Source organism: Oncorhynchus keta, chromosome 33 (assembly GCF_023373465.1).
Source record: "Oncorhynchus keta strain PuntledgeMale-10-30-2019 chromosome 33, Oket_V2, whole genome shotgun sequence".
NCBI lineage: Eukaryota > Metazoa > Chordata > Actinopteri > Salmoniformes > Salmonidae > Oncorhynchus > Oncorhynchus keta.
In genome coordinates, this window is record NC_068453.1 from 5,863,937 (window position 1) to 5,878,290 (window position 14,354).

Here is a 14,354-nt window from a genome sequence, read left to right on the forward strand (position 1 = left end):
GTGTGAAAAACTCCAGCTACAGCCTTCCGTCCTACCACCCTTATAACAGCTATGAGAGCTCCGAGGGCAGGCAGAGTGAGCGGGCTGGCCTGTGTGGTCTTTCCAACCTGGGAAACACCTGCTTCATGAACTCTGCACTGCAGGTACCATACCCTAACCCCTCAACTTGCCCAATAATGTTTGTACCATGTTTTGTGCTGCTATTATGTTGTGTTGTCATGTGTTGCTGCCATGCTATGTTGTTGTCTTAGGTCTCTCTTTATGTAGTGTTGTGGTGTCTCTCTTGTCGTGATCTGTATTTGGTCCCTTTTATCGCAGCCCCTGCCCCTGCAGGAGGTCTCTTTTACCTTTTGGTTGGCCAACATTGTAAATAAGAATGAGTTTTTTACTGACTTGACTGGTTAAATAACGGTTAAATAAAAATATACATAAAACTGTTAACTCTGAACTCTGGTGTGTATGCATTGGTTTTAATTGTGTAATGGCAGGAACAGCTGCGGGTATTGATTGACCATTGGCATTGAAATATACTGGTGGTTTAGGTGATTCCTTTGACTGTTGGATTTTCTCATTATTCCCAGTCTCTTGCATATTTTACTGCTTCTTTTCCCACCTTTAATCGTTTTTTATATATTTGATATTTTTCTGCAGTGTTTAAGTAATGTACCTCCTCTCACCGAGTATTTCCTGAAAGACAAGTACAACGATGAGTTGAACGAGGACAACCCTCTGGGAATGAAAGGGGAGATCGCCAAGGCCTACGCTGAGATCACCAAGCAGTCGTGGTCTGGGAAGTACAGCTACGTCACACCACGGCCTTTCAAGGTAATTTACGGCACCAGGGTTGGTGTCGAGTCCATTTCTATTCCAGGCATTTCAGAAGGTACACTGAAATTCCAATTATCTTCAATGCTTTTTAATTGGGAAAATGTGTAATTGTAATTTGGTTTACATTCTGAATTGACTGGAATTGAAATGGAATTGACTCCAACGCTGTACTGTACCCATACCAACTTCTGAAATTCACATGGTCTGAAAGTTGTTCCCTCACTTCTGCCTTGATTCTGGATTGAAATGCAGCTATGATGTGCCCAATCCCAAATTGACCCTTAGACCCACAAGCCACAACAACCGAGTCTCTTGAACAGTGATGTAGTGGTAGAAAGAATGGGTGAGTAAACACTGATTTCCGTTCGTGGTGAATAAAGTAACGCTCCCTATACTTTCAATCTGGTTTTCCTCAATCTGGTTTTCCGCAATGGGTGGGTAAACATTCACGCAAAATAGAAAAGGTGTGTAAACGGTGTTTACGTGCGTTTGGCATCGATTACACCACTGCTCTAGAGTAGATCAGAAAGGATCACACATATAAGAAATATGGCAATATTCCTACTTTGCTAACTGACAGGCTACAGGTTGGTGGAATCTGTGCTATTTTGCTTGCTTCCACCAATTCAATCTACACAAGTTCCCTAGGGGTGAGGTGTCAATTTGGAATTTCCTATAGATCTGTTGCTGAACCTGTTGTCTATGTTCTCCCCTCCCTCCAGACCCAGGTGGGTCGCTTCGCCCCCCAGTTCTCAGGCTACCAGCAGCAGGACTCTCACGAGCTGCTGGCCTTCCTGTTGGATGGTCTACACGAAGACCTGAACCGCATCAGGAAGAAACCCTACATCCTGCTCAAAGATGCTGAGGGCAGGCCTGACAAGGTCTGTTACTGCTAGCTTGCTGTCACTCTTTATTTTATTAGTTTAGTTTCATTCGCTTTACAATTTGTCAGGGACCATGCACAACAAATACATTGCACCATAGCTACAGTACACAGCTGGGCAAATTGTTGTCTGTGGTCTCAGGTAGTCTTGCTCTCTCTGGCACTCAACACTCATTCAGTTGTTGTTGTGCGTTGATTGTTTAAATGGAAATCTTTATCTTTAAAGCCGCAATCTTGAGTTTGGTGTTTCAGCCAAATGAGGCATTTATATTCAAGAATCAATGGGTATATCATTCATTTTAATGACCAATTGAATGGCAGGAAATATGCCAGATCCTTGGCCAACTCTATAACCTCATTATCGACTCTGTAGCCAATGTGTTTCTGAAGGAGAACCAGTCGCAGTGGGAACAAACAGTGTTCACACCTCCAGTCACTCCACTGTGTCATTTTAGTCTGTTGAAATGGTGTCTCAAAGCCTTGAGACATGGCTGTAACAACCATTATTATAGTTTATAGTATGTCTCGGCTATGTTTCTGATGGCATTGCTTTTCTTCCCTTCTGTAAGACTGTAGGCATGTATCTAGAGTAAAACTATTGATAAAAACAGTGTACCACTCCGTAGTGTTCTCTTGGTTTATGTCAAAATGGTATCTCCGCCATATCCCTCCCCTCTGTGTGACGACTGTAGGTGTTTGCCAAGGAGTTTTGGGAATAGCTGTACCACCACACACTCCATGTGTCCCTTCACCGCATATCTAAATAGTTTGAGTCTTTCCCTTCCCCTCTGTGTAACTGTATGTCGTGGCTGAGGAGAAAAGCAAAACCAGTAGTGGGAATAAACGCTATCATAGTACTATACCTCCTCCAGACACTCCATTGTTGCTATTTCACCCTTTGTCAAAAATGGTTCCTCACTATCTTCCCTCCCCTCTGTGTGTCTGTAGGTGGTGGCCGAGGAGGCGTGGGAAAACCACATCAAAAGGAACGACTCCATCATCGTGGACATCTTCCATGGCCTCTTCAAGTCCACCCTGGTGTGCCCCGTCTGCGCCAAGGTCTCCGTCACCTTTGACCCCTTCTGCTACCTGACGCTGCCGCTGCCCATGAAAAAGGAGCGCACTCTGGAGGTCTACCTGGTCAGGCTGGACCCCCTGGCCAGACCCACACAGGTAACTACAGTATCTGGGTTGTATTCATTAGTGCACACTGTAGCAAAAGATTTTACAACTGAAAACAAAAACAAATGTTCCTTATTGGATAGCACCTCCCCGTTTTGGCCTGTTTGCTTCTGTTTTGTACCTAGTGAAAATGACTAATGTCATTCTGGACCCCCTGACCAAACCCACACAGGTACAGAGCTGTTACCGCCTACCTAGAAATTAGTCATCCTTCACATATTGTGGTCACCCACAATATTCTCTGCTCTTTAATGGATATCCTCTGAAGTGGATTTGAGTATTTGTAATCAGCTTATGCTCTGAATAGGGACAGATGGAAACTGGAGGGAGGTCCTTTTTATCAATACATTTTGAAGGCTTGGTGTATATTTAATGAATCTGCAGCTATTCATTCTTCATGGGGTTTGGGAAATTCTGCTCCTGCGGATTAAGTTATGAGTTAATCTTAGGACCCTGGCTTAATGGCCATTTGTCTTTCTCTTTGTTTCAGTATAAACTGACCGTGCCCAAGGTGGGCTACATATCAGACCTCTGTACTTCGCTCTCCACTCTATCTGGTGTCCCTGCTGAGAAGGTATGATATACACACACACACACACACACACACACACACACACACACACACACACACACACACACACACACACACACACACACACGAACGTCTAAATAGAGGGTAAATTAAAAATGTACACTCTGGAATGGTGTACAGTGCATTCGGAAAGTATTCAGGACCCTTCACTTTTTCCAGATTTAGTTTTTCCTCATCAATCTACACACAATACCCCATAATGACAGTGAACACAGTTTTTGGGAAATTTCAGCAAATGTATTACAAATAAAAAACAGATACCTTATTTGAATAAGGTATTGGTCCTGTAGCTCAGTTGGTAGAGCATGGCGCTTGTAACGCCAGGGTAGTGGGTTCGATCCCCGGGACCACCCATACGTAGAATGTATGCACACATGACTGTAAGTCGCTTTGGATAAAAGCGTCTGCTAAATGGCATATATTATTATATTATATATTATGAATAAGAATTCAGACCCTTTGCTATGAGACTCGAAATTGAACTGATTCAATGTATCATCCTTATGATTTTTCTACAACTTGATTGGAGTCCACCTGTGGTAAATGCAATTGATTGGACATGATTTGGAAAGGCCCCACAGTTTACAGTGCATGTCAGAGCAAAAACCAAGCCATGAGGTCAAAGGAATTGTCCGTACAGGATTGTGTCGGCACAGATCTGGGGGATGGTACAAAAACATTTCTGCAGCATTGAAGGTCCCCAAAAACACAGTGGCGTCCATCATTCTTAAATGGAGGAAGTTTGGGACCACCAAGAGTCTTCCTAGAGCTGGCCGCCTGGCCAAACTGAGCAATCCGGAGAGAATGGCCTTGGAAGTGACCAAAAACCTGATGGTCACTCTGGCAGAGCTCCAAAGTTCCTCTGTGGAGATGGGAGAACCTTCCAGAAGGACAACCATCTCTGCAGCACGCCGCCAATCAGGCCTTTATGGTAGAGTGAACAGACGGAAGCCAATCCTCAGTAAAAGGTACATGACAGCCCGCCTGGAGTTTGCCAAAAGGCGCCTAAAGGACTTTCAGACCATGACAAACAAGATTCTATGGTCTGATGAAACCAAGACTATTTGGCCTGTATGCCAAGCGTCACGTCTGGAGGAAACCTGGCACCATCCCTATGGTGAAGCATGGTGGTGGCAGCATCGTGCTGTGGGGATGTTTTTCAGCTGCAGGGACTGGGAGACTAGTCAGGAACGAGGCTAAGATGAACGGAGCAATGTACAGAGAGATCCTTGATGAAAACCTGCTCCAGAGCACTCAGGATCTCAGACTGGGGCAAAGGTTCACCTTCCAACAGGACAATGACCTAAGCACACAGCCAAGACAACACAGGAGTGGCTTCGGGACAAGTCTCAATGTCCTTGAGTGGCTCAGCGAGAGCCCAGACTTGAACCCGATCAAACATCTCTGGAGAGACTTGAAAATAGCTGTGCAGCAACGCTCCCCATCCAACCTGACAGAGCTTGAGAGGATCTGCAGAGAAGAATTGGAGAAACTCCCCAAAAACAAGTGTGCCAAGCTTGTAGCATCATACCCAAGAACACTCAAGGCTGTAATCGCTGTCAAAGGTGATTCAACAAAGTACTGAGTAAAGGGTCTGAAAACTTATGTAAATGTAATATTTAAATGTTTTATTTATATATTTGCAAAAAATCTAAATCTGTTTTTGTCATTATTGGGTATTGTATGTAGATTGATGAGTAAAAAAAGCTATTTAATCAATTTTAGAATAAGGCTGTAACGTAACAAAATGTGGAAAAAGTCAAGGGGTCTGAATACTTTCCGAATGCACTATGTGTACTTAAGATGTTTTTATTTTCTTTCCAAATTCAGATGATTGTAACAGATATCTACAACCACCGGTTCCATCGTATCTTTGCCACCAATGAGAACCTCAGCAGCATCATGGAGAGGGACGACATCTATGTGTGAGTGTCAGATACAGACTTTTCTGATGAAGGTAGTTGGATGAAGCACTGTCTACTCTCCCTCAAGTGTTAGATCTGAGAAACCTGGGTCATATTCATTAGGCACCAAACAGAAGGGCATGGACTGAAACCAGAAGGGACTACCTGAACCTGTCCAATCTGAAACACTGTTTTCCCTTGCAAAACGTTTTGCTACGTTATGCCCGAATGAATATGACCCTTAACTTACCAAAGATGCAAACATCTGCAACACATTCACCCTACCCTATAATTCTGTAGTTTTGAGGTGGCAGTGCATTTGATCTTAGTAACTAACTTAACATAGCATGCATCTGAGCGGGGTTTCTTTCCTTCTTGTCCAGACGAGAAAGAAAAAAATCTGCACAGGTTCTCTTGTGCACCGTTCAACCAATCCAGTAAATATGGAGGAGGAGTTAAGATGGAGCCTTGTTAACATCCAAAAACGGTAGTCACGTCACAGGCCAAACCGGATGCATCTGGTTGTGTCCTAGCCCGCAGAGGGTGGTTCTTAACTGACTTGCCATAGTAAATAAAGATTAAATTAATGGGGGGGGAAATAACTCTCCTTGTTGTACAGCTTTGAGGTGGCAGTGAACCGGCTGGAGGACACAGACCATGTGGTGATCCCAGTCCACCTTAGAGAAAAGTACAAGCAGTCAGGGTACAACCACACCTCCACTCCTCTGTTTGGCCAGCCCTTCCTCATCACCGTTCCCAGAACACTCAGCGAGGACAAGCTCTACAACATGCTGCTGCTACACCTCTGGTGGGTCACACTCACACACACGTGTTCTACAACAGTATTCATACCTTTACTCAGTACTTTGTTGAAACACCTTTAGCAGCGATTACAGCCTTGGGTCTTCTTGGGTATGATGGTACAAGCTTTGCACACCTGTATTTGGGGAGTTTCTCCGATTCTTCTCTACCAATCCGCTCAAACAGGGAGCGTCGCTACGCGGCTATTTTCAGGTCTCTCCAGAGATGTTCGATCAGGTTCAGGTCCGGTCTCTGGCTGGGCCACTCAAGGACATTCAGACACTTGTCCCGAAACCACTACTGCGTTGTCTTGGCTGTGTGCTTAGTCATTGTCCTGTTGGAAGGTGATCCTTTCATCAAGTACTTTGCTCTTTTCATCATCTTTCCCTCGATCCTGACGCTCCCCGTCCAAACTGACAGAGCTTGAGAGGATCTGCAGAGAATAATGGGAGAAACTCCCCAAATGCAGGTGCTAAAACAAAGTACTGAGTAAAGGGTCTGAATACTTATGTAAATGTGATATTTAAGTTTTTGCTTTGTCATTATAGGGTGTATTGTGTTGATTGAGGAAAATAATACAATTTATTCCAAAAATCACATACATGCACTACAGCAAGCTTTACAACATGCTATTGCTCCGCCTCTGGTGAGTAGGTAACCATCTCAGAAACTGCCATTAACTGCCCTTGTGCTCTGCGCTCTTGTTAATTACTTAGCCTAATTGTGACAGATGTTGATGTAAAAATTAATATATTAATACATTTGATTGCTCTTTTCATTGTTTCTAAGAAACCTTTTTAGTTTCTAGTGTAAACAAGGCTTTGACACAATGTCCCGATTTCTATGTTTTCTCACAAAATGTTTTCTGAGTACTAATTGAGTACTAACAGCACTGAGGGTGGATGTTTCTTTCTTCGGGGGGAGCATATAAATGATGTTGAGCAGTTAGATGTTGTTGGACTATGTCTGTATGTTTTGAATGGGAACTGATTATATTAGTGTTTTGTGTTGTATGGTGCAGTCGGTTTGTGCGTTCTGTCGTTGAGGAGGAGGACACTGAGGAGACAACCCCTTCATCTAAACAACATATTGTCAATGGCAATGCTACCAATGGGGTCCTGGAGGAGGGCTCTCCCAGTACGTAACACACACACTCAAACAGACACACTTACACATGCACTCACCTGGGACTTTTCCTGAACAATGTGTTTGTTTCATATGATTGTGTTCTGTGTTCCACTTTGATGTATTTTGTAATTGATGTGTAAATAGATATGTATAGTGTAATTGTTTTATTGATGTGTTCATGCAGGGCTCGCCTGCGAAAGTGACTATGGTCTTAGCATTAAATAAAGGTTAAATAAAAAATGTCACCCCTGTCGATAAAGCTATTCCAAAATCTGATCAGCTGATCCACTCCATTCCAGGCGAGATGGAGACTGATGAGCAGGATGGAGACGACGAATCCAGTCAGGACCAGGAGCTGCCCTCTGAGAATGACAACAGCCAATCAGAGGACTCTGTGGGTGGTGGGGACAACGAGCTGGAGAATGGGGTTGGTCCAGGGGGAGAGAACTCGGGGACCAAAGGTCACCAGAACCAAACGTCTATGACGATGGGGGAGAAGAAGAGATTGTTTACATTCCAGTTTAACAACATGGGCAAGACTGACTTCAGCTTAATCAAGGAGGAACCGCGGCACATCCGGTTCGACGAGGGACACCTCAGACTCAGTGGTAAGATGGGCATTTTACATATGTTACGCAGATGAAGTTGAAACCCTCCAATAAAGATAATAACATGGTAACATTCTAGTAACATTATACTTATTGTAAGCACAAAGCAGTGCCTCTACTAGTTCTTAATGCCCAATCCACCTTTCTTGTTCGGTTATATTCTCACCTTTACAATGAGTCTTTAAGGGTATATTGCTCTCTCTGTAACAGACCAGTCCTATCTCTCTTTGGACTGGGAACCAGAGGTCAAGAAAAAACACTTTGATGAGGGTATCACAGAGGTAAGGCTTTCTACTCTCCTCTAACACGAGAAACCATGTTACTTACACTACCCTGTGTATTTATTTGGACAGTGGAGATAAAATGTGAAAATATGGCCCTATACTCCAGCATTTTTTTATTTGAGTTAAAATGTTTCATATAAGGGGTGACAGTACAGAATGTTACCTTTTTATTTGAGTGTATATTCATACATATGTTTTACCATTTAGAAAGGAAGTCACTGTGTATCTAGTCCCCCCATTGGAATACTTTTTTTCCCCATAAGTATTTGGACAAATTAACTTATAGTGTATTAAAGTATCAAATCAAATCAAATTGATGTGCTGTACAGAAACCCAGCCTAAAACCCCAAACAGCAAACAATGCAGGTGTAAAAGCACGGTGGCTAGGAAAAACTCCCTAGAAAGGCCAAAACCTAGGAAGAAACCTAGAGAGGAACCGGGCTATGTGGGGTGGCCAGTCCTCTTCTGGCTGTGCCGGGTAGAGATTATAACAGAACATGACCAAGATGTTCAAATGTTCATAAATGACCAGCATGGTCGAATAATAATAAGGCAGAACAGTTGAAACTGGAGCAGCAGCACAGTCAGGTGGACTGGGGACAGCAAGGAGCCATCATGTCAGGTAGTCCTGGGGCACGGTCCTAGGGCTCAGGTCCTCCGAGAGAGAGAAAGAAAGAGAGAATTAGAGAGAGCATATGTGGGGTGGCCAGTCCTCTTCTGGCTGTGCCGGGTGGAGATTATAACAGAACGTGGCCAAGATGTTCAAATGTTCATAAATGACCAGCATGGTTGAATAATAGTAAGGCAGAACAGTTGAAACTGGAGCAGCAGCATGGCCAGGTGGACTGGGGACAGCAAGGAGTCATCATGTCAGGTAGTCCTGGGACATGGTCCTAGGGCCCAGGCCAGTTGAAACTGGAGCAGCAGCATGGCCAGGTGGACTGGGGACAGCAAGGAGTCATCATGTCAGGTAGTCCTGGGGCATGGTCCTAGGGCTCAGGTCCTCCGAGAGAGAGAAAGAAAGAGAGAAGGAGAGAATTAGAGAACGCACACTTAGATTCACACAGGACACCGAATAGGACAGGAGAAGTACTCCAGATATAACAAACTGACCCTAGCCCCCGACACATAAACTACTGCAGCATAAATACTGGAGGCTGAGACAGGAGGGGTCAGGAGACACTGTGGCCCCATCCGAGGACACCCCGGACAGGGCCAAACAGGAAGGATATAACCCCACCCACTTTGCCAAAGCACAGCCCCCACACCACTAGAGGGATATCTTCAACCACCAACTGAGACAAGGCCGAGTATAGCCCACAAAGATCTCCGCCACGGTACAACCCAAGGGGGGCGCCAACCCAGACAGGCCGACCACAACAGTGAATCAACCCACCCAGGTGACGCACCCCTCCCCAGGGACGGCACGAGAGAGACCCAGCAAGCCAGTGACTCAGCCCCGTAACAGGGTTAGAGGCAGAGAATCCCAGTGGAAAGAGGGGAACCGGCCAGGCAGAGACAGCAAGGGCGGTTCGTTGCTCCAGAGCCTTTCCGTTCACCTTCCCACTCCTGGGCCAGACTACACTCAATCATATGACCCACTGAAGAGATGAGTCTTCAGTAAAGACTTAAAGGTTGAGACCGAGTTTGCGTCTCTGACATGGGTAGGCAGACCGTTCCATAAAAATGGAGCTCTATAGGAGAAAGCCCTGCCTCCAGCTGTTTGCTTAGAAATTCTAGGGACAATTAGGAGGCCTGCGTCTTGTGACCGTAGCGTACGTGTAGGTATGTACGGCAGGACCAAATCAGAGAGGTAGGTAGGAGCAAGCCCATGTAATGCTTTGTAGGTTAGCAGTAAAACCTTGAAATCAGCCCTTGCTTTGACAGGAAGCCAGTGTAGAGAGGCTAGCACTGGAGTAATATGATCAAATTTTTTGGTTCTAGTCAGGATTCTAGCAGCCGTATTTAGCACTAACTGAAGTTTATTTAGTGCTTTATCCGGGTAGCCGGAAAATAGAGCATTGCAGTAGTCTAACCTAGAAGTGACAAAAGCATGGATTAATTTTTCTGCATCATTTCTGGACAGAAAGTTTCTGAAGTTTAGTATTAGAAAGTAGTCAGAAGTTTAGTATTTGGTCCCATATTCCTAGACTACATCAAGCTTGTGACTCTTCAAACTTGTTGGATGCATTTACAGTTTGTTTTGGTTGTGTTTTGGATAATGCTTTGCCCAGTAGGAGCTGAATGGTGAATAATGTATTATCATTTTGGAGTTACTTTTATTGTAAATAAGAATAAATGTTTCTGAACACTTTTACATTTATATTTTTATTTTATTTTAATTTAACCTTTATTTAACTAGGCAAGTCAGTTAAGAGCAAATTCTTACTTACAATGACGGCCTGCGGGGATGGGGCTGTATTTTTATTTTTAAAAGACATGAATGTGAATGGTACCATGGTTATGGATAATCATGAATATTGATACGTAAGAAAGTTACAGAGCCACAAAGATCATTATCCCCCCAAAATATTAACCACCCCTGTTATTGGTAATGTTGAGAGGTTAGCATTTTTTTTGGGGGGGGGGGTATGATTTGTGACATTGATTGCTGTCGCCTGATATGAAACATTTGATCTAAAATCAAAAACGCTGGAGTATAGAGCCAAATTTACAGTATACAGTACAGTGTACAGTATATCAATTCACGTCAGACTGTGTCTGTCCTTATGCATTCAAACTGAAACAGTGTTTCCCAAACCTTGTGTGCTAGTTTGTAGATCAAATCGTTAGAATGGCTGGAGGTATTTGAGGAGAGGCTTGGAAAACACTGTTGTAGAATTAATGTCTCTCTTTAAGCCTTGGATGGTAATAATACTGTACTAAATAAGTAATAACAAATCTCTCTGTCTGTGAACAGGACTTTGAGAAGCATGAGAGCATGGAGTATAAGCCTCAGAAGAAAGCCTTCTTCAAACTGAAAGACTGCATCGAGCTGTTCACCACCAAAGAGAAGCTCGGAGCTGAGGACCCATGGTGAGACTTAACTTCATATGGTCAAGGCTAATAAAGAAAATAATGAACAAAAGAATAGTTCTCTCAAAATAAATATTAACATGTTTTAACATGATATTAATCTCCATTAACCCAGAACTAAAATCTTCTGTAATTTGGGCTGATGCGTAATTTATCCTGGCTGTCTCAGGTACTAAGAAAGTATATGCTTTTTTTTTTTTAATTGTCACATAAAATATAATAATTAATTAATCTATCCCAGGTACTGTCCAAACTGCAAGGAGCACCAGCAGGCCACTAAGAAGCTAGACCTGTGGTCTCTGCCTCCAGTCCTGGTGGTCCATCTGAAACGCTTTTCCTACAGCAGATATATGAGGGACAAGCTGGATTCACTAGTTGACTTCCCACTCAGGTACGGTTTTGACCAGATTAATTAATTAGATACTTTTCTGTCAAAGTTTATGAACAAGTATAATTGTGTAAATTAAAAACATTCAGCTGTTTCCCTGTGGCTTAAAGGGATGCTTCTGGATTTTTGTCTACTTCCCCGGTGTCCGATGAACTTGTGGATACAATTTTTATGTCTCTGCGAGCAGTTTGAAGGAAGTTGCTGACCTGCATGCCCATACACTTCGTCATTGTGCTGATGCTAGTTAGCATTGGCTCACAAAACTACCTCTAACTTCCTTCATACAGGACACAGACATAAAAATGGTATCCACAAGTTCATCTGACTCTGGGGAACTAGTTAAAGGTTAAAGGGCCTCATTGCCTAAATCACTTATACAAATGTTAAATATCTCTTGAAGAGAAAACAAGGAATTCTCCCCCTCATGAATGGTTCTTTGTGTGATTTTTTTTTTGTCCAGTGACATGGAAATGTCAGAGTTCCTGATCGACCCGAATGCTGGTCCCTGTCGCTACGATCTCATTGCGGTCTCCAACCACTATGGAGGCATGGGAGGAGGACACTGTAAGTCTGAATTTAAGTATTTTTATTTGACAATTTAGTCATAAACACTAGAAGAGTAATGTGAATTTGAACGTAATGTGTATTCAAAATTGTAAATTCAGACATTGCTAGCCATGGTCTTATCCGAGTTGATTCAAACAAGGAAGTTGAATCAACAGTCTTAATTCCATGCTTGCTTTCAGCAGATAAATGCTCATCTTCTCATCTTATCTTTGGGACACTTAGATACTGCTTATGCGAAGAACAAGGATGATGACAAGTGGTACAACTTTGACGACAGCAGTGTCTCTCCAGCCAACGAAGATCAGATAGTGGTGAGTTCCATAGTCTTCTAACATCTTGTCAGATACACAGCACTGCCCAGTGTGAATTGAATGTGCACTTCATATATGTATATATATATATGTGTGTGTGTGTGTTCAGTCCAAAGCAGCGTACGTGCTGTTCTACCAGCGCCAGGACACAGTGAAGGGAACAGGCTACTTTAATCTGGACCGAGAGGAGGAGGAGGATAGAGAGGAGGATGGAGAGGAGGTGGAGGAGAACAGAGAAGAGAAGGAGGAGAGGAAGAGCGTCGCCTCATCCCAGGGAGCCTCTGCTTCAGTTCAGAGTGATGAAGAGGATGTCAACGACAATGTCACCATGAAAACCAAATGAGCTGGAGAAACGGAGACAGAGCGAGAGACAATAATATCCATCCTAAGCCATATCGACAGACATAGAGCAGTGTGCCAGGCCTGAGGCTGATCTCTGACACCATCCAGGCCTACAATGAGTGGGCTACCAGGGGAAACTAACCACTGAGAAGTTTGTTAGTGCTGGAACACCGAAGCAACATTACTAAAGAAATCAGGGCCTATAGTTGTCTGTGGTCCGTCCGATCGGTCTTATTCGGGTCGCAGTGATTCTCCTCCATGTCCATTCTACATGAATCATTCACTCTGGAGGAAAAAGATGTCAAGCTCTGTTCTGATTCTGAACAAGGACATCATACTGAAATCGAATGGATCCATTAGAAGTGTTAGGAAGGCCAGAGTTCGGTTCATCATAGTATCAAACACAGAATGTCACAGTGCAGTGGTGTCACTGCTTTGGCGCTTCGAACCGATACTCCCTCTCTCCCACCCACCTGCTTTAATTTTGTTATGTTTTTATATTTCTGAGAGAGCAATGCATTGGCATACCATTATTTTTAAGCTAGGCCTTGTAAATATTTTTTTGGAATGAACACTGAATTATTATTATTATTAAGTTTTCATGATGCGCTGAAGCCTTTTTGGGGATTCGTCCTTACACTTTTATTTTGTTGCACAGTCACCTGCACTCCCATTTTTTTGTTTTTATAATGAATTGTATATTAGTGCCACGTACTGCAATTGTTTTACAAATTACTCTGAGCCAAGGTCTTCTCAGTTAAAACGCTTTGAATGCTGCCTTTAAACACTGTGGTCAACAGAACATAGTGACTGCTCTGTGTAGATTAGGAGTGCTGATCTAGGATCATTTTCAACCTTTATGATCATAATGAATAAGGTTATATGGACAGGGGGGACCTGATCCTAGATCAGCCCTCCTACTCTGCTTTGTGTGTGTGAGGAGGAAGAAGTAAGAGCAAAATACATTTCATAATGTAAAACAGTCAAACTAGTCATGTGGTGAACTTTCATTTTAGACACACACAACTAATGTACACAATATGAGCCTTGTGATTAAGTTTTTCTACTGCTGGTCACTACAGTAAGTATCCTCCAAGCCGCATGAAGCCAAGGCCAAGGTCCAGAAACAACCCTTAAACCCCTAGACACTTTTGTAGATCTGAAATTATCAGATGGGGATGAGAAATGGGGCGAAAAATTCACCTTACCTGTCACATGACAAGGTGGAGCTACTACCATATTGCTTACATCCAATTCTTTCAGATCTTCATAAGTGATTAGGAGATGTGTTTGCTTAGGAGGTAAGGGCTTTTCTGGGATGGACCCACCTCTTAGGCTTTATGTTGCGTTACTAGCTTTACACGGCTTCTTGAGCCTCTCCTCCACTACCTGCTCCTTCTAGAGGCTTTTTGAGATTATGAATATTGGTGATACATTAGATTTCTGTCTCTTGGTTGGATCACCTCAGCCTTAACTCTTAATCTCAGATTGTAGCCTTTA

General features: G+C 43.3%; 1 protein-coding gene across 5 annotated transcripts in view; it reads left to right on the forward strand.

The window, feature by feature from the left end:
* Positions 1–13,871, forward strand: part of LOC118366100 (ubiquitin carboxyl-terminal hydrolase 15-like) — a 38,949-nt gene extending 25,078 nt beyond the window's left edge. For all 5 annotated transcript variants that reach the window (XM_052491728.1, XM_035748476.2, XM_035748478.2 and 2 more), the window contains 15 exons: positions 2–143; positions 652–825; positions 1,551–1,709; positions 2,660–2,884; positions 3,384–3,467; positions 5,316–5,410; positions 6,009–6,197; positions 7,212–7,327; positions 7,618–7,926; positions 8,137–8,207; positions 11,131–11,246; positions 11,488–11,637; positions 12,095–12,198; positions 12,424–12,512; positions 12,622–13,871. In XM_052491728.1, the coding sequence (XP_052347688.1) occupies positions 2–143; positions 652–825; positions 1,551–1,709; positions 2,660–2,884; positions 3,384–3,467; positions 5,316–5,410; positions 6,009–6,197; positions 7,212–7,327; positions 7,618–7,926; positions 8,137–8,207; positions 11,131–11,246; positions 11,488–11,637; positions 12,095–12,198; positions 12,424–12,512; positions 12,622–12,855 (2,257 nt within the window). In that variant the 3' untranslated portion in view covers positions 12,856–13,871. The remainder of the gene's footprint in view (position 1; positions 144–651; positions 826–1,550; positions 1,710–2,659; positions 2,885–3,383; positions 3,468–5,315; positions 5,411–6,008; positions 6,198–7,211; positions 7,328–7,617; positions 7,927–8,136; positions 8,208–11,130; positions 11,247–11,487; positions 11,638–12,094; positions 12,199–12,423; positions 12,513–12,621) is intronic.
* Positions 13,872–14,354: the final 483 nt, after the last annotated feature.